At 39.9% G+C, this 22916-nt stretch overlaps 1 protein-coding gene across 2 annotated transcripts in view; it reads right to left on the minus strand.

Annotated features, from left to right (window-relative positions):
• The window catches only part of LOC135485700 (RAC-beta serine/threonine-protein kinase B-like), a 39797-nt gene that overhangs the window by 10687 nt on the left and 6194 nt on the right, over positions 1–22916 (minus strand). Inside the window, exons 4-12 of one of the 2 annotated variants that reach the window (XM_064768091.1) lie at positions 20261–20372; positions 18293–18407; positions 17438–17569; positions 16964–17029; positions 16435–16626; positions 10418–10546; positions 9195–9409; positions 8642–8729; positions 3850–4136 (exon numbers count right to left, since the gene is read on the minus strand). In XM_064768091.1, coding sequence (XP_064624161.1) covers positions 3891–4136; positions 8642–8729; positions 9195–9409; positions 10418–10546; positions 16435–16626; positions 16964–17029; positions 17438–17569; positions 18293–18407; positions 20261–20372 — 1295 coding nt within the window. In that variant the 3' untranslated portion in view covers positions 3850–3890. The remainder of the gene's footprint in view (positions 1–3849; positions 4137–8641; positions 8730–9194; positions 9410–10417; positions 10547–16434; positions 16627–16963; positions 17030–17437; positions 17570–18292; positions 18408–20260; positions 20373–22916) is intronic. The other variant, XM_064768092.1, reaches the window with a different exon arrangement.

A 22916-nucleotide genomic window follows, 5' to 3' on the forward strand; every position in this document is an offset into this window, starting at 1 on the left:
CTCACGGCCCAAAACCACCTGAAAGTCACCAGCAGCAATCTTTTGTTAGAGATCAGCTCTACAGGGTGGCCCAGAATTATTCTCCCTTGCACAATAGAATTCTATTATCAATTGTGTGAGGGAAAATAATTCTGGGCCACCCTGTAGTGTGATGCTACATGTGGCGCCACACGGTGACAAGTAGGGGTACTCGGCGACAAGTAGGGGTACTCAGCGACAAGTAGGGGTACTCGGCGACGAGTAGGGGTACTCGGCCACCTCAATCCCGCACCCAAGTTGTCCCTTTTACATTCTCAACACACCGCAATAGTTTAGTTGAACACAATGAACGTGTTCGATTACCAACATCAGGCTTCCCCGGGCACTCATCAAGATTTTTAAGGCATGCACATGAGAGGCGACTTTGCGAACAAGGTCACGTCAGGCCCGTGTTAAGAACATTCTCCATAAACACTAAGACCAGACATGCACCTGTCACCGTGACCTCCACTGGTTGCTCGTAGCCAGCAGAATTAAATTTAAAGTTCTGTTGCTAACATTTAAATGCATAAATAGTGTTGCGCCAGTTTATTTGCAAGATCTTCTAACAATGTACAACCCGTCCCGATCATTGCGTTCCTCGGACAGACTGCTGCTGGTGCAACCACGCAGTAGGATGGCTTCCTCTGGAGACAGGGCTTTTGCTTATGTTGCGCCGCGCCTGTGGAACGGGCTACCACAGGAAATTCGTGCGAGCAGCAGTATCCTTGTCTTCAAGAGAAAGCTGAAAACTTTCCTGTTCTCTAACTAGGCAGCAGTCTGTCAAAATAGCCAGCAGCTTATATTTTTTTGATTGGTTTCTCTGGTGTCTTTGATCACGTTTTTTTGTGAATATAGGCACCTTAAATCCCAAATGATTGATTGATTGATTGTCAAATTGCACTCGCATCAGTTCATCAATCAAACTCGGTACATTTATTTCCCATCAGATTTCTTCGAAACAGCAAACTTTGGACTTAATTCCAAATCTGGGCTGAAAGAATCGTCTGTTATCTCATCTAAACATCTTGCAAGGTGTCCATTTCATTGTAAATCAACCTACTACGGGTTTTTTTGGCTAGGTGCCACAGGTAATAGTTGTGACATGACAGGGGTAAATGCACACTGTGGCCCTTTCTCAAGAAGGCACGCGATGGAAATAATCGAACACGCTATTTTGTGATTTATTTTCAACCATGCTGTCAACTCACAACTTTCTTAAGTGTTTTGGCCACAAGGTGTACAGTTAACATGCAGTGGCTGCACACTGGCAGAAGCTCAACACTTATAGATGGCGCTGACCATCATCATGAGTGAAAACAATGACTGGTGGCATCTCGTGCATTTCGTTTAATATTCTTAAAGGCCTATGCCGTTCGTTAAAAATTTTGAATTTGTAATTGAATTTAAAATTGTCCAATTGCAGAAATAGGTACTAAATATAAATGTCAGCATTGCCGTTGTGTAGACTGATATACAATTGCTATGAATACCAAGTTTAAACAAATTTGTATTCACAATAACTGCACTACGGCATTTTGTATTAGTGGACTTCTATTTAACTGGACCACAAGTAATTACGAACGGCATGCCCCTTTAAGCTCCACTCCAGAGATGCACACTATGACAAAGACTAGATAGCTTACATTTAATTGGTCCACAGAAATATTATCAAAATAATATCATAACACTACAAAATTGTCATGGGATGCATAGCATAGGATTTTTAAAAACAAGTCTTGGGATGCAGGCAAAACAAAGAAGAATCTACTTTCACATAGCGAAAGATAGTTAAAATCAATATGCCACACAAGAATCTGACTGGCGGTAAAAAAAGTGATCACCGGAATTACCATCACATTCTGATGAGCGTAAAAAAGGAGGCTGAAATTAACAAACCCCAATCAGAATCAAACAAGTTTGATCGCATTCAAGTCTCAGGGATTCATAGAGAGGGGGACATATCCCCCCATTATTTGGGCACTGGGTTATATTCCCCCATCATCCTCATTAATAAAGTTTTTGAAAGTTATGTTTTAAAGTCTAAAGTGGCATTTTAAGATACTTAGAAGCAGATTTAAGCATTTTCAGTGCAAAAAAGGCTTACGGAGGTGTCAATTTTCTAAAAAGAAAAAAAAATCAATTTTTTTTCGTTTGTTCCCCATGAAAAAAATCCTAGCGGAAACCTTGAGTCTGCATTTCGTGTACTGACATTATTTTTCAGGCATTGACTGGGGTCAAAAACTTGTTTCAATCTGGATACTGGATGAAAATGTTGCGATCATTTCAGGACGGTTAATAAACCAACGCCATAACAAGAGGCAATGTTATAGCTTAGATGAGAACCACTGTGGTGTTTCAAATTTTTACAAGGGGTAAAACCATCCCCTCAAGCAGCCAATGGGAATTTGCGGTCGTTACAAAATGCGTTTGGCAGTAAATAATTGGGTCTAAATCACAACATGTCCACTCAGTTGGCATACGATCTTGTAACGCCTATTTTAGTATCTGGCTTTGGCTGATTGCCTATTTCATACAAAAACAGAATGCAATATCAAGTAGAAGGAAAAATATGATGCATCAGGGAAAACAGACAGTAGCAAGCATCTCGGTGGGTCACACATAAGTCCAAAAGTTCATAGAAATCTTTATACCAATGAAACAGATGTCCATCAGATGTCGAAAGCAATATGATAAGGCATCTGTTATGGGAGAGGCGTTGCAACAAAATATGTGTCAGCTGACTTGGGTTAGGTGACGATATGAGGTAATGTGACAAGGCGTTTGCCGAAAGATAGGTAATGTGACAAGTCATCTGTCAGAAGAAGGTAACGTGCCAAGTCATCTGTCAGAAGACAGGAAACGTGCCATGGCATCTGTCAGAAGACAGGTAACGTGCCAAGTCATCTGTCAGAAGACAGGAAACGTGCCATGGCATCTGTCAGAAGACAGGTAACGTGCCAAGTCATCTGTCAGAAGACAGGAAACGTGCCATGGCATCTGTCAGAAGACAGGTAACGTGCCAAGTCATCTTTTATACAGGTGACATGCCATGGCATCAGTCAGAAAACAGGTAATGTGTTAAGGCATTTGTCAAAACCCAGTTGATATGACAAGATATATCTGTCAGAAAACTGGTAATGTGCCAAGTCATCTGTCTTAAGACAGGTAATGTATAAAGGGTTTTGTTGCAAGACATACTATGTGCCAAGGCATCTGTCAGAGGTAGGTAACGTGCCAAGTCATCTGTAAGAAGACAGGTAACGTGCCATGGCATCTTTCATACAGGTATGGTGCCATGGCATCTGTCAGAAGACAGGTTATTTGTTAAGGCATCTGTCAAAACCCAGTTGATATGACAAAGCATCTGTCAGAAAACTGGAAACATGCCAAGTTATCTGTCAGAAGACAGGTAATGTATAAAGGCTTCTGTCAGAAGACAGGTAACCTAACAAGGCATCTGTCAGAAGACCCATAACGTGCAAAGTCCTCTATCAGAAGACAGGTAATCTGTTAAGGCTTCTGTCAGAAGGTAGGTGATGTGCCAAGGCCCCACGGCCAAAGCATCTGTCAGAAGATAGGTTATGTGCCAAGGCATCTGTCAGAAGATAGGTTATGTGACCAGGATGAGTTTAATAGAATGTTAGTAGGACAGTGAATGAATGGGAAAAAAAGATAATACTGCAGCTCTCCAAAAGTTGAGATCCTCTTCAGAGGATTGCTTATTTCAACCACAGTTTGGTGTGGGAATGGATTTTGATCTTTTGAACCATTGGACTTTTCAGCATGCAATTCATTCTGGGTTTACTACAAGATAAAAAAATACCGTACATGAACAATTTGACACAGAAGTTGTCCAAAAGGGGGCAGCACTAGGGTAGAAAATACGAGGGATCTCGGCAGCTACGAATACTTCCTGTCACCATACTGCTTGCCATGCTTGCGGTGGCGCCACCGTGGTAGGAAAATGTCTCAAAATACGGCAACTCCTCTTCACTAACATCTAACAGCTGACCTTGACCTGGCGGAGTCAATTCGACGCTCTCGCCGGTGAACACTTCATCAAAGTATCGTACATCCAATTCGTTTTTTACGCCAGGCTTGAAGGGCGGTGGGATCTAATTGAAGCATAGGAGGGGCAAAAGAACATGTTAGGAGAGATATAGTAAAAACCGACATGACGGAAAGAGTGTTACTGTGTTGATATAACCCCATTGAATGCTTTTTAGAAATCAATATCATCGGACTTTCAATATTTGTGACTAAAAAACTGAAATAGCAGTAGATGAATTCTCTTCAAAACCTTATTCTCTTCAAATCAAACATTAGTCCAGAAACCGCTGAAGTTGAATTAATGGTATGAATAAATTATGACTCAATTTTCATTTTTTAGACAAAATAGCTGATCAGGGCTAAAAAAAAATGTACATGTATATATGTATGGTTATATGTATGTGTGTGAAGTGCATCAGTGCTGACAACATGAATTTTACATAGGAAGATCAAAACTTTTTGCAAAACAGGCATCTAAAAAGACTCTGTGACCATGACACCCACAAAGAAAAAACACTATACATGTGGCCAATATGTAACCTTTTTCACCATGTCAACACCCACAATAACACAGTATAGTTTGTTATTCAAGCCTGTCACATGATATAGGCAAAGCGTTGAAGACAGCTGGTACAGAACAAAATTTATTGACAAGTTTCGGCCAACAAACTCGACAAAGAAATTAGCAAACGTTCTACATGTTCTACAGTGTATTTTGATAATGGTCTGCCCCCAACAAAATACCTAATGACACCGATTATTGATATATTGACAGATTTATATTCAAAATCTTTCGGAATGAGTGAGGACCATACAAAAAACAAACAGAGAATCAGCCCCTGAACTTAGAATTTTTTTACTACGCCATCCTGAAACTGGTGTCAAAATCTTATTGACCGAATAAAAACAGTGTCAGGTGACATCATACAAAACCAAAGCCTCCACAGCCTGCTGTGGACTTGCAATTTTTATGGTTGAGAGGTGCAATATATATCGCTGTGATAGAGATATTGCTAGTCTGTGGATGTCCCACTTTGATATGTAGCACACACTACAGCGATAAATGCTCTTTGTCTGTCACAGGCACTAGCAAATGATCCAGTACAATCGACTGATTTTGAACGAGTTCAAGAACAAAATGGATGCCAATTTCAAGGGCGGGAGTCTGTTTTTTGTTTCTGGAGAACAGCCTCTCAGGTTTTAAAGGGGCAGACACTTCATTTTAAAGGCATTTTAATTGCTTTTAATAGGATTTTAAGTTCTTGCCAAAATGGTGGCACCTATGCCAGTGTCTTTGATGTCCTGTAGGCTAACCAGACATGGTTGTGTCAAAAGTCCAAGTTGATGACAGGTATCTACCACAGGCTACCAAGCCCTGCTACCAAACTCATACGAGCTGGCGTGCAACAATTATTCCATAGTGTCGGACTTATCTTTCAGGAGTGTACAATGAAGTTCTCTGGTTCTCAGGTACTTATCTCCAGGATAGGACTGGTGGTTACAACATCGTTGAGACAGAAAGCATTCCAGTAAACAACAAAATTACGAAGAACATTCATGAAATATTAAACAGAAATGGCAAGAGTTTCTACATAACCCTCGACACGTATCAAAGAGTGAAATACATTCTTTGAGTTTGTTCATGTCGAACATTACAGTCATAACAATCATACGTCTTAGTGCAATCGACAAGCGTAATCAAGAATTACTAAAGACTTTTTTTAAAATTCTTGATATCATGCATTACTACTGACATGTAATTGCAATGGACAAGCGTAATCAACAATTACTAAAGACTAGTCTTTTAAAATTCTTGATATCATGCATTACTACTATTAACATGTAATTGTAAAAGCATAACGAATTGGTCGTAAGTTCATTGCATTTCAAGAACACAGTTTGTCAAGCTGTACTCAAATTTAAATGTTAAAAAAGACTTTCGATGTGAGCATTATATCGAACCTAAATACACGACCTTCAGGACGTAACGTAGTGTACGACGTCAGATTTCAACACAGCGCTACGAATGCCGCCATTATGATGTCAAAACATCAAGCATGCGTCGTCAGCTGGTTGGCAAACACGTTTTTGCAAGTCATTTCCAGTAGCTTTGGGATCCAAACTTGACAAGATCAGCTTGATGGAACTGGCGGAAAATTCTACGGAGTAAAGAATTCGGACAACTCTATCAATGCGCGAGGTCTAGTCAAGTTTGGACAATCCAAAGCGAGTTACCAGCAACCTTCAGCACCAAGCCAAGATGAGTGAAGCTTGAAAGCTCTGAATTACTAATGACACCAGGCAAGTTAATAAAGATGATTCCTTTCTATTCAAAGTTTCATAAATTAGCTAAATCTGCTCAAGGTACTTATGTTTCACGTTTTTACTACAGAACATACATGTAACCTCCTTTGGGATAGACCCCAATTAGGATAGACCAAAATATGTTTATCTCGAAACTATACCCTCTACTAGTTGAGGTACAAATCTATTCTTTAGACTGGAGACAGATGGTTTAAATAAGACATTGAACTCCAACAAATCTCTAAATACATGGAAAAGGAATTCAAGTCAACATGCACTTTTGAACAAATTTGACTATGCTCGATAGCCAGTCTCCTTTATAGTCCAAAGGATGACAATATGTGACCCGTCACAGCAAAACCAGGCGCATGTCGCACAGAAGATGAGCCTAAATGACACCAGGAGATAATGGAAGAAATTGATGTGCTCATATTTCACAAAAGGCAGACAACAGAGAAATTAATTAACAGTCCGTCTCAACCTGCCAAGCTCAGAGCGACATGCGCCAGCTTTTGCTGTGACGGTCACATATTTGATGCTAGTCACCCTACATGAACTTGCCGCCGAGTAAGAAGTGCACAGCAGAGGAGACTATTGAATAGCCTCCAATAGTCCATGTTTTCACGTCTGACACCAGGACACAGAATATCTGTTCATCACAGATGATATTCAAACGGGGCACAGTCAACGGACCACCTGAACACCAGCCACAAGTCATACATCACTCATGCATGCCACTAGCACACTGGTAATCCACACATAGACAGTACCGTCATGGGCGGGCGAGTGGGAGGGGGTGGGGGGAGTGAGCTAGAGGGGTCGCGGTTGGTAAATTGAGCAACACAACATGAGGGTTGTGATTAATAGGGCCAGAGACGAAAGAGATGTTTCCCAAAACTCACTTATTACCTTTTAAATCAAGGCGATATATGGAGATTTCAACATTGTTTTTTGGTGAAGGTTCATCAGAAAAAGAAAGAATTTGAACTTAACCAAAATACTAAATAACTCAATTTGTCCAGCTACTAGATTTTTCAGCATTTTCGAGCATCATAAATGATTCTGTCTTTCTGACAACGAAGAATCTCCTGGATCGTGTCATTAATGAACATTGGAAGTACACTCAGCCCCCCACAGGCCTCTCCATAGCAAAAGTCCCAGCAAAAAAGAAGTTTTGCATTGACAAACATCTCCTTAGTCCTAGTCCATTTACGGAAAGTGCAGTGCAAGTCATTTTCTCATTCTCAAAACGAAACCTGGTGCAAAAATATTATGGACCTCTACCTTCCTGCTCATCATAGTACCATAAAAAAACAAACTGTCAAACTACAACAGAATTTGATTCTATTCTGTAGGCTACAATATAAGAGCAGTTAAGATTTCTCATCAGGCATGTCAGAAAGGTAGATATCCGGATTACTAGGTTTGTGCATAAACGACAGAACCCTTTTTTCGATTTCACTTTATGCATGTAGCTCTCCAAGAAGCTATTTGAATTATTGCAAAATATTCGAGAAATTAGAGAGGTCAAATAGAATGGAAACAATCAATTTTGGACCAAAACTAGTGTCCTTAATAGAGAGGTGTCTGCTAAGGGAGTTTCCACTGTACTGAGGTAAAACCCTGACACTTTCAAAGTACTTAAAACAATTTGATTAAAAGGCCACTTAGTGGAGTCTTTCCAAGCATTGCACAATCAAAAAGTAAGGTTCTGCGTGACTAGACTTTGCAAAATGAAAATTCCTCCTACCTTAATACCTTACCTTACCTCATCATTTCATACAGGGTGTTAATAAAAAACACGGCCACATTAGAAGGCTCAATAACCTTTGTTTAAACATGTTAAAATGGCTGAGGGTGATACAAATCACAACATTGTTAACAAGAATCTTAAGAAATATACACAACAAGCCAATGCAAAAGTGGAATCATCATTGACCTCACAAATTCATTATGCTAGCAACTTGCATTCAAACATTGTATATTCTAAAAGGTTCTAGTATGCAATGGTATGATTTATATTGTTGAACTGGTATCTCCTTTCAAACAGAAGCCATTGATAACCCTTTCAATACGTTCCTTGAAAAGCATTTTAGGACTTTAAATCAAATGTACACACAAGTCTTTGTTTGGATTTCAAGAGGAAATCCAAAAGAATACTTGTATATCCTTGCAATATGGCCATGTTTTCCAAAACACCCTGTAGTTTAAAGCACAGAAAGCTCACAACGTCTACAACATGAGACAAGATTTCAGCTCCACCTACCTTCTTCTCGACCAGATCTATCCAGTTGACATCAGCGAAAAACTCGTGTGACATGATATCCTTTACATCCCCAACACCACCTCCCAACCTGCAAAATCGGTTCGACAGTTAACATTGCATTGTTTAGTGGGAGGGTTTTTTTTGGGGGGGGGAGGGGGGAGGAAAGGGACTCATCAGTGGTCAGTGCGTGGCCTGATGATTCCATTCACTGCAGTATAAGCCTGCCAGGGGATATGTTTTGCCACAGTGCCCAGAACAAAAAATAGAACATTTTTGGAACTGCCCAAATTGCAAAATATGCCGCTATCAAGAAAGTTATTTTTGTCATTTAAAAAAAAAATCGAAGTTCGACAGAGAGCTGACGCATGGATACTTCCATTTCTGCTGTCAAATCAAGCCTTTTTTATAATTAGGATGAGAAAAAATTTTTTTTCCAAAAATTGGAAATATCTCATCTCTGTTTATAACCATTTTTCTCTGTTTATAACCACTTTTCAAGACAAAGCCTAATGGAACCCAAACCAGCTCACCCGATTACAGAGCACCGACTTACCTCTTCTTGGGCTCCTTCTCCAAAAGCCCCTGCAGCACTGATCGAGCTGCCATACTTATATATGAGGGAAACTTGATATTTTCTTCTAATATGAGCTCGAAGAGAACTTCGTGGTCTGTGTTGTAGAACGGTAGCCTACCACACATCATTTCATACATAACAACACCGGTGCCCCACCAGTCCACCGCTCGGTCATAGTCATTGTCTTTTAAAACCTGGAAAGAATGAGGATAGGATTGAAACAGGGATGAGTGAAATCCTGGTCTGAATGCATTCAACAGTGTATGAGTGAAATCCGGGTATGAATGCATTCAACAGTGTATGAGTGAAATCCGGGTATGAATGCATTCAACAGTGTATGAGTGAAATCCTAGTATGAATGCATTCAACAGTGTATGAGTGAAATCCTGGTATGAATGCATTCAACAGTGTATGAGTGAAATCCGGGTATGAATGCATTCAACAGTGTATGAGTGAAATCCTAGTATGAATGCATTCAACAGTGTATGAGTGAAATCCTGGTATGAATGCATTCAACAGTGTATGAGTGAAATCTGGGTATGAATGCATTCAACAGTGTATGAGTGAAATCCTGGTATGAATGCATTCAACAGTGTTTGAGTGAAATCCTGGTATGAATGCATTCAACAGTGCATGAGTGAAATCCTGGTATGAATGCATTCAACAGTGTATGAGTGAAATCCTGGTATGAATGCATTCAACAGTGTATGAGTGAAATCCTGGTATGAATGCATTCAACAGTGTATGAGTGAAATCCTGGTATGAATGCATTCAACAGTGTATGAGTGAAATCCTGGTATGAATGCATTCAACAGTGTATGAGTGAAATCCTGGAATGAATGCATTCAACAGTGTATGAGGGAAATCCTGGTATGAATGCATTCAACAGTGTATGAGTGAAATCCGGGTATGAATGCATTCAACAGTGTATGAGTGAAATCCCGGTATGAATGCATTCAACAGTGTATGAGTGAAATCCGGGTATGAATGCATTCAACAGTGTATGAGTGAAATCCTGGTATGAGTGTATTAAGCAGTGTAAGAGTGAAATTCTGGTATTGAGTATATTAAACAGGTATGAGTGAAAAAAGTTATGCCTGACACCAGAATGACGTCATTTCGTAGACAAAGATTTCAATCTCCAGGATGATGAAGTGCCTTGAGCAAAGTCATACGCATGGAAAAGCGCTGTGATCACTTACCTCAGGTGCCAGGTACTCCGGTGTTCCACAAAATGTTTTTGTGCTCGTGCCGTAAGACATTTCTTCCTTACATAAACCAAAGTCGGCTATTTTTATGTGTCCATCTTTGTCTAATAACAGGTTCTCCAGCTGCAAAAGGTAGTTGAACAGTTTTATTAAAGGTGGACTCTAGGCTGAGGCAGAGGGGCTAATTTGGCCATTTTCAGGGGAGTAATTTACAACAGGGATGCGCTAGCCGGGAATTCAAACGGTGTGTGGCGATGAAATTATTCCCCAAGCACGCCACGCTGGCGAAGGCCCCAATTTTTGCAAGTGGCGAATCGAAATCGTCACGATCTTGTATATCTTGCCGATAACACCCGAAGCAAACATCGGAACTCCGAAGCACTGATCGGAAACTTTGGTATGCAAATTATTAATGAGATCATGCATGTCCTTGATGCTGATTGGTTTAAACATCTGACTTAGAAAGATAGTAACGCGCGGTCAGTTGCGCTCATTCATAAACACTTGTAATGTAACTTGTTTATACTCATTTGCCATGTGTTTGGTGATTAAAATTGGGGAGTGAAGAATCCAAAAAAATTTGAAGAAAAAAGAAATTATTTAGCCCTAATAAGGACGAATTTGAGGCTGAAATAGACTTGTCTATACTCATTTGCCATGTGTTTGGTTGTTAAAATGTGATTGGGGAGTCAAGAATCCAAACAAGAGGCCCAAGGGCCTGGCGCTCAGCTGAGTTAATATCATTAATATCTTCCCGGTGTTTAGTTCATTATTCATGAAAATGGCATGCTCCATGGTATTTGATATCCTTTTGCGTTCACTACGGTACCAATGTTTTTGGTTGACATAATTATGCCACTGTTCATTCCTCAATCCTGACCACAATTTGGGTGAAATCATCGTATGAAAATATTTACCGAAACATGAAGTTTATGCCATGAATGAGGATACTCATTGTCATAGCCTCGTTTACAAGTACGAAGTATTTTCCCGCGAATATTCAAAACTGCTTGGCTCCTTGCCAGTTAAATAACACGTGACTATACACAAAATAGAAAACTTTGATGGAAATTGTAAATCATTTTTTTATCTATCAGGGGAAACAAGCGGATGATGATCAAATAAATCATTCATGAGAAATCGTTTTGTTGCTGAAGCTTGCATGACGAAGTTAATGCTAAACCTTTTCTTGTGCTCTACTGCGCCACCGTAGTTTTCTATTTAGACCAGCGATGACGTCATTTCTGGTGATTCCCTACGTTGTCCAATGAGCGCTTTTTAAAATGTGCCATTTGGTATTGTACAGTATGCAATGTATTTTTTCAGCGCTGCCAGTTGCCGAAGAGAATGCCGTAGCTCCCTCAATTTCCAATCAATTTTTATGGGAGTGACATTATTGTATTGCTTAGAATGTCTACTTTTTACTCTTGAAAGAATCGTAGAACTAAAACATAACACAGGCGAACAGAATCATGCCGATTCACTGCACATACTGTGGGAATTCTCCACTTCAAAATACATCGGCGATGTCATCGCGAACAGAGCATGCACTTCCGATATCGTTTTCACAGAAATGTCACCAAATATTCAAGAACTAATTTCTGAATTTAGTCCCTAAAGACCTTATGACTACCACTGAAACAAACTAGTGATAATATCGCCTACCAGACTACTTTTTAAGCAGAAAATTGGGTACTTGAGTGTCATTGACTGAGCTCCAAGATTATTGCACATAGCGTAAACAACATGCCGCCATTTTGTCTCCGCTTCGGTATTTCGTACGCCGCTTATAATGCACCTTCTCAATTAAAACCAACATAATAAGGCCTTACATCGTTGATTGAATAGGAACACCACACAAAACACAATAAAGTGGGGGTACAATCGATTACGAAGCTGAAGTGAACAGTGATTTATTCCTGGAGCTACTGCTTTTGTTGTGTAGCTGCCATGTTTTGAGAACTGGCAAATAGGAGACTTCATTGATGGCTGACGTCATCGGGCGGGAATTTGAATCGGCAGAAATAATTAAAAGGCAGGTAGCGCCCTCTCCTGTTAAAATTTTGAACTTTTTCTCAATAAAATAGATTTTCAAGAATTTTATCTTAATATTAGAGCATATTTCGACTAATTCTGCTGCTCCTAGGCCGATATAGGCCAGTTTCCTTCATGCACTCTCGCTCGCAGGAAGTAGGTCGAATGGCGACAAATTTTGTTTTGAAAGTAGAGTTTGACCAGAAGTATCCAGGAATGCAAAATTGAAGTCTCTAGGTCTTACGGTTACAAAATGTGCACCATGGGTTTAACGGACGGATGGATGGATGGATGGATGGACAGACGGACGCCACTGAACAACTTATTTGACAAGCTCGGCTGACTTAGTCAGCTGAGCTAAAAAATTTGATGAAAAAAGAAATTTTTAAATATTTTTTGCAACTGGCTACTGACCCCAGCAACATAACATGATATTGATAACCTACATGTAGCTGTGGACTAAAGCTACAACTATCAAGAGGCAGGGAAACAAATCAATTGACCAGAACAGATTAATAAATAACAGAGTTCAGAGGGTCAGATCTTACATCATTCTGTGTAAGGTGGTTATCAGAGTAGACTCTCAAGAGAATGATATTTGACCCCTACGTCAGGTATAAAACCCAAGTTCTGCCACACAAATCTTGGAGGTATTGTTAATCAATATTTACCCCATGTAACCCATGATGTCATTATGAAAATGATATTACGGAAATAATTGTTACATCAACTCGATGGGGTTCAAAGGGTCAGAACCTCCAAGCAAAAAGCTTATTATTTTCGTGTAAAGTTATTTCCGGCGAGTCAGATTATTGATTCGTAAACAACAACAGTTTTGCAACCTAGGGTCACCCTGGGGTCAGGCTAGCCGCAGTAGCTATAGCAATGATCGTTAGCAGCGTCTGAGGTAAAGTTGGGGTCAGTTAACTAAGACTACCATATAATCAGGTTGGAATGGTGTAGACTCTTGAACGAATCAATCAATATGCTACTAGCATGATGCAAATATGATTGCTTCCAGTAAAAGGCATACCATTTTCAGTGTTTGTTTAGTGTTTGAAAAATAATTTAGTGCACAACTTCTTTTTAAGAAGATAAGCTACAGTTTCTATTACAGTGGAACCTCCCTTAGCGGACACCTCTCTATTAAGGACAACCTCTCTATTGAGGACACTAGGTTTGGTCCCAAACTTGTGGTTTCCATTCAATTTGACCTCTCTAATCAGGACACCTCTCTATTAAGGACAGCACTTGTCAGTCCCGAGGGTGTCCTTAATAGAGAGGTTCTACTGTATATATACGGTATTCATTCGAATTGAATACTGATACATGTCGTCATATCATTTTTCAAACTGGCCCACCACGTCACTGGCATCATTGCTGAAAAATCGAGGGTAGGACCAACCCTGATATATTCTACAACAAATAATTCTGCCTGAAAGTTTGATATGTTATTTCTTTTCATTAATCTTTTGAAGTGAAAACTTTTGAAAACAAAGCTTTCATCATGTTTGTGATCAAACTAAACTTAATTTGTTGCGAATTGCAAGACCCAATCTTAGGTCTTAGGTCAGGGTGTCACCTTCAACTGGTGATAATAAAAGTATTAACAGCTTCCCTGTCAGAGGCTTTTCTTAGATAAGACGCCGCGGGCCAGAGAATTGACCAATTTCACCGTTTTTCATCTGTATGAAATGTATATTTGGAATAAAGCTACATACATGAAACTTGGAGTCTTTGTAGCTCTTGCTCTACTCTTCCTTATACAACAGTCTTTGAGTGGTACCCTGCAAAGCATTTGTTCATGCAGAGGGGGATGTTACACTCCCGACAGCGATATCTGGTGTCTCTCCGAATGCCATCGCGGTAGCACATACGACAACGTTTCTGTGGTTTAGCAGTGGCAACAGCTAATTGGCGAATTGGCGAATCTTCAGCTAGAAACCGACTACAAGCGCCCGGGAACATTCGTGAACGGAAACAAAACATAGTACAAGGCGCGAATTTCAAATTTTCGAAAATGACGTTTTGAAATGTCATTTGGCAGGGTGCGCCAAAATGCAGATGACGCTCAAAAACGTCATTTGGCAGGGAATGTGTTAACTGCTAATATAATAGCAATGAAATGCTGATGTGTCTATCTCGGAACATTACAATACTTTACATAATTGTTGTCAAAGTGTCAAGTATTCATGTTGTTTACAACACAGATGGCTCTACAAAATCACAGGTGTGTACTATTAAAACTGCTGTAAACATATTATTTCTTGGTGTGATAAACACCTCCAGCCCACCCAACACGGGACACAGATCATAACCATAACATTGCCAGGTCTCGGAGATCGTGGCTTCTCATCCTGTGCCCCTGTGGTGTGGAAGGGTCTCCCCCAGCATGTTAAAGGTCACCCGCACCACTTTTTAACTTGGGGAAAAAATAATAGGGTATAAGATAACAAGCACAGTGGTGAAAACCGCATAAATATCAAACTACCCATCTTCAAGTTATGGCAGGTATAAAATTCAAACATTCCAGGTGGTGCAGGAAGAATAAACTGATGATGTACCGTGTGCTGTACTTAAATAAAGTTTTTTTATAGTTTCATGCCTATATTTTAAAATTGCACATCAACGTGCTCACCAAAAACTCATACCTGTGACAAGGTATTAAATTAGAATATATGCATGAAACTATCAAAACTTTATTTCAATACAGCACAATGTATATTCAATTTGTTGCAACACCTGGAATGTTTGAATTACACACTGCTATAACTTTAAGGTGAGTAGTTTGATTTTCATGCGGTTTTCACACTTGTGTTTCTTATGTTATGCCCTATTATCCATACCCCAAGTTATAATTTTAATAAAAGCGTTTCAGGTCACATTTAACCTCTCTCAAACATTGACACATTCAAAAGTTGGCTAAAGATTTGGTTGTTTCAGGACCACTTTGGTAGGATAGCGCCCTGATCAGGCTTTGGAAAGGCGCTGTATAAATATGTATTATTATTTATTATTATTAATGACCCGACAGCTGTACATTAAAAAATCAATTTCAAATACTGCAGCTTTTTCAAGCTGTGAACTCTTCAGGGGCCTAGCTCGGATTAACAGTCACTATTTGACAGAAACTAATGATTGCAGAATAATGTATTTTCCATCATTGAAATACAATTTCGATTGTGGCATATGTTTGTTCAGAATTGGCCCAAAGTAATTTCCCTGTTATGTGCAACAGGACAATAATCACTAAAACCACAATAGTGAGTACAGCATATTTCAGATAACGTTTTGTCAAGGAATTCACATGATGAGATCCCTGAAACCAGATCTAACATGCCTCAGCATACGCTTTGAATTGCGGGCCAGAGCTTCATGTGCAAGTTGTGTCAAAAAGGAACATTACTTCTGGGTAGTACTGTATTGTAGATTTCTGTACAAGTACAATGGAAGCACATGCAAAACACGGCATCACTCTGTCCTAATCAATCATAACCTGAGTCTTACCTTATCACAATGTTACGTCTGGTTTAATAGTACTGTAATAGCATTCTGCGAAGTTACTATTTATAGCTCACAAGGTCATTTGCATAAGATATTGATGACGTTTTAGTCACGTGACAGTCGGACATCGACACTTATTTCTACGCATTTGAGCTTATTTCAAAGTCAATTATCTTTGACCCTGCATTGTTTTTAGCATGAATGATACCATAGAGTCAGAGAGAGAAATATTCAGAACAATTATGTAGTATTTCCAACACTCGGAAATGTGCCAGATTGAATCTAACTGCCCTAGTTAGAAAGCCTGAATCCATTACGAAACCGCATGTTTGTCCGACATTGCCTGTAATTCAGCGATGGGGAAATAGAGGGCAGGAGCTGCAGTGACGTCATCTTCGCAGAATGCTATTGTACAGTACTGTAAAAGTACAAAGGAAGATGCTTAACGCTGCATGAATCGATCATAATCTCACCTTAATATCTCTATATACAATATTATGATGATGAAGATACCCGAGCGCTGAAATGATCTCGGCGCCGTAGAACTTCGTTCTTGACTCCGTAAACCGCTTCTCTCGGAACAGATGGAAAAATAGTTCTCCGCCATTCACGTATTCCATAACAAAGCAAAGACGATCTTCAGTTTGGAATGAATACTTCAGTTGCTGAAAAGGAGAATGATGCGGATGAGGTGTTGTGAATTTCAATTTTGGCAAAGCAAAGGATCAACTGGTCTGACAATATATATACAAGTACAGTAGAACCTCTCTATTAAGGACACCCTCGGAACTGAAAAGTGCTGTCCTTAATAGAGAGGTGTCCCGATTAGAGAGGTCAAATTGAATAGAAACGACCAATTTGGGACTAAAACTGTCCTTAATAGAGTGGTTGTCCTCAATAGAGAGGTGTCCACTAAGGGAGGTTCCACTGTACTGTTCACTATACGAAAGGCTCTTGCAGTTCTAGGATAAGACCAAGGTGTTGTAGCAGTTGAAAACTTACTGTTAGAAATGGATGCTTGGTCGTCTGTAAGACCCTACTTTCTGTTAACGTGTGGTTGACTTCATCCTGAAATAGAAGTTTTGTGTTATTGAATAAACATAAAACAGACTGAACTTTCTTGTTCTTGGAATTATTGCATCCTAATTTTCACTAATTTTCTTGCAACTTATCCACCTTGCATATTTCACTCTGTGACATGGCTTATTAAGGAATTTATGGTTGCCGAATCATAACTGCTGCCAAAACAAGGCACAGTGCTTTCTACACTGTAAACATGCAGTGCGCTGTTGCATCCAAGGTCCAAGATGTCGAATGGCATTTGAGGGACTATGTCCATCCCCTAACCTCGTCATCACCAGGAGCCCCTCTAATGTTAGAATGAATCAGGCTGGGAAATGCTTTGAGATAATACACAGTGCTACAGTATAAAGGCATGATATAAGAACTTTTCACTTTCCTTTAAAAAATACCCACCTTCTGAATTATGACATCTTTTTTGAGTATTTTGATGGCATAGAAATGACCAGTGGATTTCTCCCTACTTAACATGACTTTGCCAAATGTGCCCTTTCCGAGCACTTTCAAGAGGTCAAAGTCATCCAGCGTCTGGAAAAAAGAATAGAATGAGAAAGTTAGTTGTCGATGTATGTAAATCTAGTTGTTTAAAACTGCACAGGAGAAAATCATAGTCTGCCTTTTGTACTAAACAGTCGATTCACAAGCTCTCAAAAGATCTCCGATACATCCATATAACATTCCTGGAAAAATATCAGCACCAGTGGCTTAGCAACTCAATATGTTTCCATAGGCCAAATATGTCAGAATATTGTTGGGAATAAATCAGGAGTAGATACACCTGCATCACTTCTTCTCGACAAACTCCCGAATCCTGACACATTTCTGGCAGCCGTCAGGAGCATGTCTATCGGGGCAACCAATGCATTGTCCTGGTTGCCCTTAAATATTGCTTTCTCGTCCTCTAATTTTTGACCTGACAGAAGGCAGGAATAACCTTCCTGCCCCACTTCATGTAGATGGCTTTGATGCCCTCTGATTTTACAATGTCCACAAGGCAATAAGTGGGTCTACATTGCCTTTTAATCGTCAAAGAACTTTGTTTTTATTATATTTTGCTCTTTCAAGGCGTCCTGACTGGTGTTGTGACAGACTGACTGTATTTTTGCCTTGGTGCCCCTATATGATATCACTTGATAGGCAAACTACCCCTTTTAAGGTAGACATTGCCATGCCCTAAGTCCTAAAGCATGAGGCCAGTCCTCGTCTCATTTTCCAAATATCAATCTTCTTCATGATGAAGACTTGACTTACCACTTTTTTTGACAATTTTGACTTAGACTTTCTTGTGTTCATATGTACACCTGACTGTTGATCTAAAACAGCTAACTTCTTCGCAACACCTTCTATTGCAAGTATCCATTCTTCCCTGAAAGAATCAATATTTCATAAAATGAACAAATTTTGCATCCACTTTCTACAATTTGCTTGATATAAGGTAGAATGGGGTATATGTAGCCCCGGTACAAATTTTGCATCCACTTTCTACAATATGCTTGATATAAGGTAGAATGGGGTATATGTAGCCCCGGTACAAATTTTGCATCCACTTTCTACAATATGCTTGATATAAGGTAGAATGGGGTATATGTAGCCCCGGTACAAATTTTGCATCCACTTTCTACAATATGCTTGATATAAGGTAGAATGGGGTATATGTAGCCCCGGTACAAATTTTGCATCCACTTTCTACAATATGCTTGATATAAGGTAGAATGGGGTATATGTAGCCCCGGTTTATTTGTAGCGCTTGCATTGTTTGATGCACAGGGATATCAATCAATATCATAGGCAGGGGCTACAATTACCCCATTCTACCTTACAAAGCGTGGCTCCTGTCTATGACTAACAAGACAATATCAAAGTTGGAGCCGAGATTTAACAAGGTCATAAATAATAGAACTACATATAATGAATAATCTGCAATGTAGGAAGAAACCAGAGTCGTTTAGGAAGCCCCATTTTAAAGACAATGGTAGCTGCCAGTGTCACACATGTTTGGACTAAGCCGACATGGCCAAGGCCTTTGTCACAGAGGTGATCGGTATAGAAATGGTTTGAGATCGATCCAATGGCCTGCACCACCTCATCACAGGCAAGTGAGTGGCACAATTTCAGAGTCAAAGATCAGTAACACTGCTGCAACATGAAATGACTAACTGATATGGCTAGAAGCCAACTTAGTCATAATTCTATCCGTAGTACCAGTAAGTCAGAATATGACCTTTTAAAAACAGCACCCACGTCCCCCCTCCTTCCTACAACCCTGGCAGACCAAGCCGAGTAAACAACCTGAACACATTGACAATATCTTGCCTTATTCCGTAACTAAGTGACCATTATTATCAGTTACCAAGGCAACAAGAAAATATCAAGAGAACCACATTAGATAACCTGAGAGGGAGCGGAAATGAGAAATGTCAACAGGAGGCATGGGTAGAAACCAATTCATGTGATCTGTGAAAGTTGTTTTACGATGATCGCCCTCATGGGGACTACCCCCTCGGACGGAATTGTATCCTTTATTAGATTTCATGACATATGTTTGAGAAATGTGAAAAGGCCTGGCTTGTTTTATGGCTACAACGTATACACTCTCATGATTGACCGATGCTTAGGCCTTCCCGGGGGCTATTTTTAGCACCTCATTTAAAATTATTTAGAAGTGCTACAAAGAGGCATCAGTGCTGTGAAAGTGCATCCTCTTGCAAACAGGGCCTACGACACGACATCTCCTTACGCTTGTTTCCGAGGGAGTAGGTATATATCGAGTGACATGGCCGGATATTAACAGGATGGTGAAGGTGCTGCATGGAGCACAAATGTGACCCGCTCTACCAAAACTAGGTGCTTGTCGCATCTGAACTTGACAGGTTGATACGGACTTGTTGTTCATTTCCCTATTGTAGACCTTTTGTGAAATGTGACCAAATCAGTTTGTAATAGATTTCACAAAACGCCTACAATAGGGAAATGAACAACAAGTCCGTATCAACCATCACATTTCACAAAAGGTCTACAATAGGGAAATGAACAACAAGTCCGTATCAACCTGTCGAGTTCAGATGCGACAAGCGCCTAGTTTTGGTAGAGCGAGTCACAAATGCATGTGATGCAAAGGTGCTGCAGCACATCATCATATCTCATTTAAATATACGAAACACTGCGAAAGCGCTGTCACATCAGTTCTGCACAGCACATGTGCTGGGGGCGCTGCTTTACCTTTCTTCTGGAGTATCAACATGAAACATCCTCTCCACCACGGTCGTCCACATCAACCCTCGCACAACAAATGTGTTGGGCCTCGGTTTCTCTTGCCGCATCAGCTGACAGTCTGTAAGAACAAGGAGAGAGAGACCATTCACGCATCTTCTCTGAAGTGTGGATAAACTGCCGGGCACGAAAATCATTCCAGCACGTGTCTGTAATTAAAACTCTGGACTCTCAAATGAAACAATGCTAGTTCCAGGAGCATATCCAATAGGGAGCAGCGCACCAGACACACGCCCTTCCCCCCTCAAAAAAGTAATAAAAATCTTTGAAAGTGACCAAGAAATTTTGGAACATACCAGTAATTTTGATGAGAAATGAGGTGCACACCCCCTCTTTTTACGGCCCCTTGATCTGCTCCCGAGCTCCCTACTGTGCATGAAAACGTGTTATTTACCACCAGCAACCTACACTGCATGAAAAACATGTTTTTCAAAATCTGTCCTTGGGAAGAGACATAACTAGCTACCTCCCCATTACATAGTAAAGAAAACCCTGCCTCTGCATTCTTGAGTGAAAAACAACTTCTAGAACAAGAAGTGATCTTTAAAGGCAAACGCTGTTCGTTAAAAATTTGAAATTTGTAATTGAATTTGAAAATTCTCTATTGCGTAAATACGTAATAATTATAAATTTCAGCAATGCCGTTGTGTAGACTGATATACAAATACTATGAATACCAAGTTTAAACAAATTTGTACACATAATAACTGCACTACGGCATTGTGTATAACTGCATTTCTATTTTCCTTGACCACCAGATATTATGAATGGCGTACCCCTTTAATTGGCTTTACAACAAGCACAACATAGTTATCACTCCTGGAGAGCATGTCAACATAAAACAAAAAACAAGACGCTCGCTTCAAATGCTGATCAGGTGGATTTTTGAATGAATGATAATAAAAATCATCATGGACCACTACAAACATGACAATGGCACCCTGGAAGCCATTTTGGATTTCGGATCGGGCCCAAAACCGATCGGGTACCTCACACATTGTTTGTGACTGTGCTTGAATTTATTTTAATGGTATTGGAAATTTTGACCATTTTTTAACAATCGCATACCACACTGGCTGTTTTGTTGACCCCCAGGCTTGAAACTTTGTGTGAAGGTCTTGCAATGACAAAAGACAACATGCGAAAAAGAGTGGAAACCGAAGTGATAGTTAATTTCATTTTACATTTTCATGGGTTGCATTTTTTATGGGTCGCCCTGTATAATAGATCAATGAATGAATAAGAAAATCTCACAGATTTCTTTGTGTTACTGGGGGACATTGTTCAACCTACCAAGTGTAAAACACCCGGCCAAATAAGGTGATTTGAGGACCGCTTTTATTTAAAAAACCTGGTTAACAACGAACACTGATTGTCTAAGGGAGACGGCAAACAATGGCATAATGTGTTTATCTCTTTTTCTGGCATCAACTGATAAAAACCTGACCAGACTGCAGAAATTCAAGGAGCTCACAGCAATTGAGACAGTTACAAAAAATACCTCTCCAACCACAAAATTCTACCACTACAAAAAATTGTTTTGTGTGAATAGCACTTTCCATCATTTCATATGTCTGTATAATTGCTTTTGAAACTGTTTTCAACAGTTCTCTAGAACTTTCCAAAACTACATAATGTATATAACAATCATTGTGAACTTTTGACAGGATAGTTTGAGGCTGATATGTGGTACTCCAAAAAATCTGTTGTTGAAGTCAGTCTTGGAAGGGAGGGGATCTATGCAGGAAGACACAAACTGTGCTTAAATGGCCGAGTTCGGGCGCGAGGAGTCTGACCGGACCTGGCGATTGGTACGAAAGCCCAGTAGGTTCATTCTTGAAACACAAAATGCAATATATGGACCTGGCATGTTTGCAAATGTATGTTTGATGTTTTCTAACTCGAAAATAACTTACTTTACTATCGGGCTAACGGTTCAAAATTGAAGTTGAGGTTTGAATACTGAATCAATGGTTAATTTTTAGTGAGCCTTCTGGGCTACTGTATTCCAGATTCACCTCTCGTGATGTCATTTGCCATGCCATGTGGGCTCGCAGGTTGGAGAACATGTTTTGAACGACTGGTCAGCCAGGTTTCAAACGCCCTAATACATGATAGACTAGTTACCAGCAGGCCGCAGTGGCGCTACCATATTCACCAACAGAGCACTGGATGTGGAGCGTAGATATGAGCATCAGTTCAGATACATGAATCTTACTATAAGTGGCCATTGTGACCTCACGTAATCAATTGCTTGAAATTGAATTCCACCAAACCAGAGAGTTCCTCAATACATGCATGTTTTTTTATACTAGCAAAGGGGAAATTGTTTTGCATCTTTAAAACTCCAAAAATAGCTGCGTGCTCCTATAATCATCACAGGGTGTCATGTTCATCTCCTGATTATGTTGCTTATGAATTCACTTTGCCAATAATGCAAAAGGGCAATTTTTAAAGGCCACTTTGAAACTGAAAATGGTACAGATGGCACAAAAGACGACATTCTGTCAAGTTTGTACGAGAAAAGAAAAACTGAAAATATGTTCATTCACAACAATGGCTTCATGGCATAGTGGGTAAGACGGCAAGGATCTAGTGTCGAGGG

The sequence above is a fragment of the Lineus longissimus genome, chromosome 3 (genome assembly GCF_910592395.1).
Source record: "Lineus longissimus chromosome 3, tnLinLong1.2, whole genome shotgun sequence".
NCBI lineage: Eukaryota > Metazoa > Nemertea > Pilidiophora > Heteronemertea > Lineidae > Lineus > Lineus longissimus.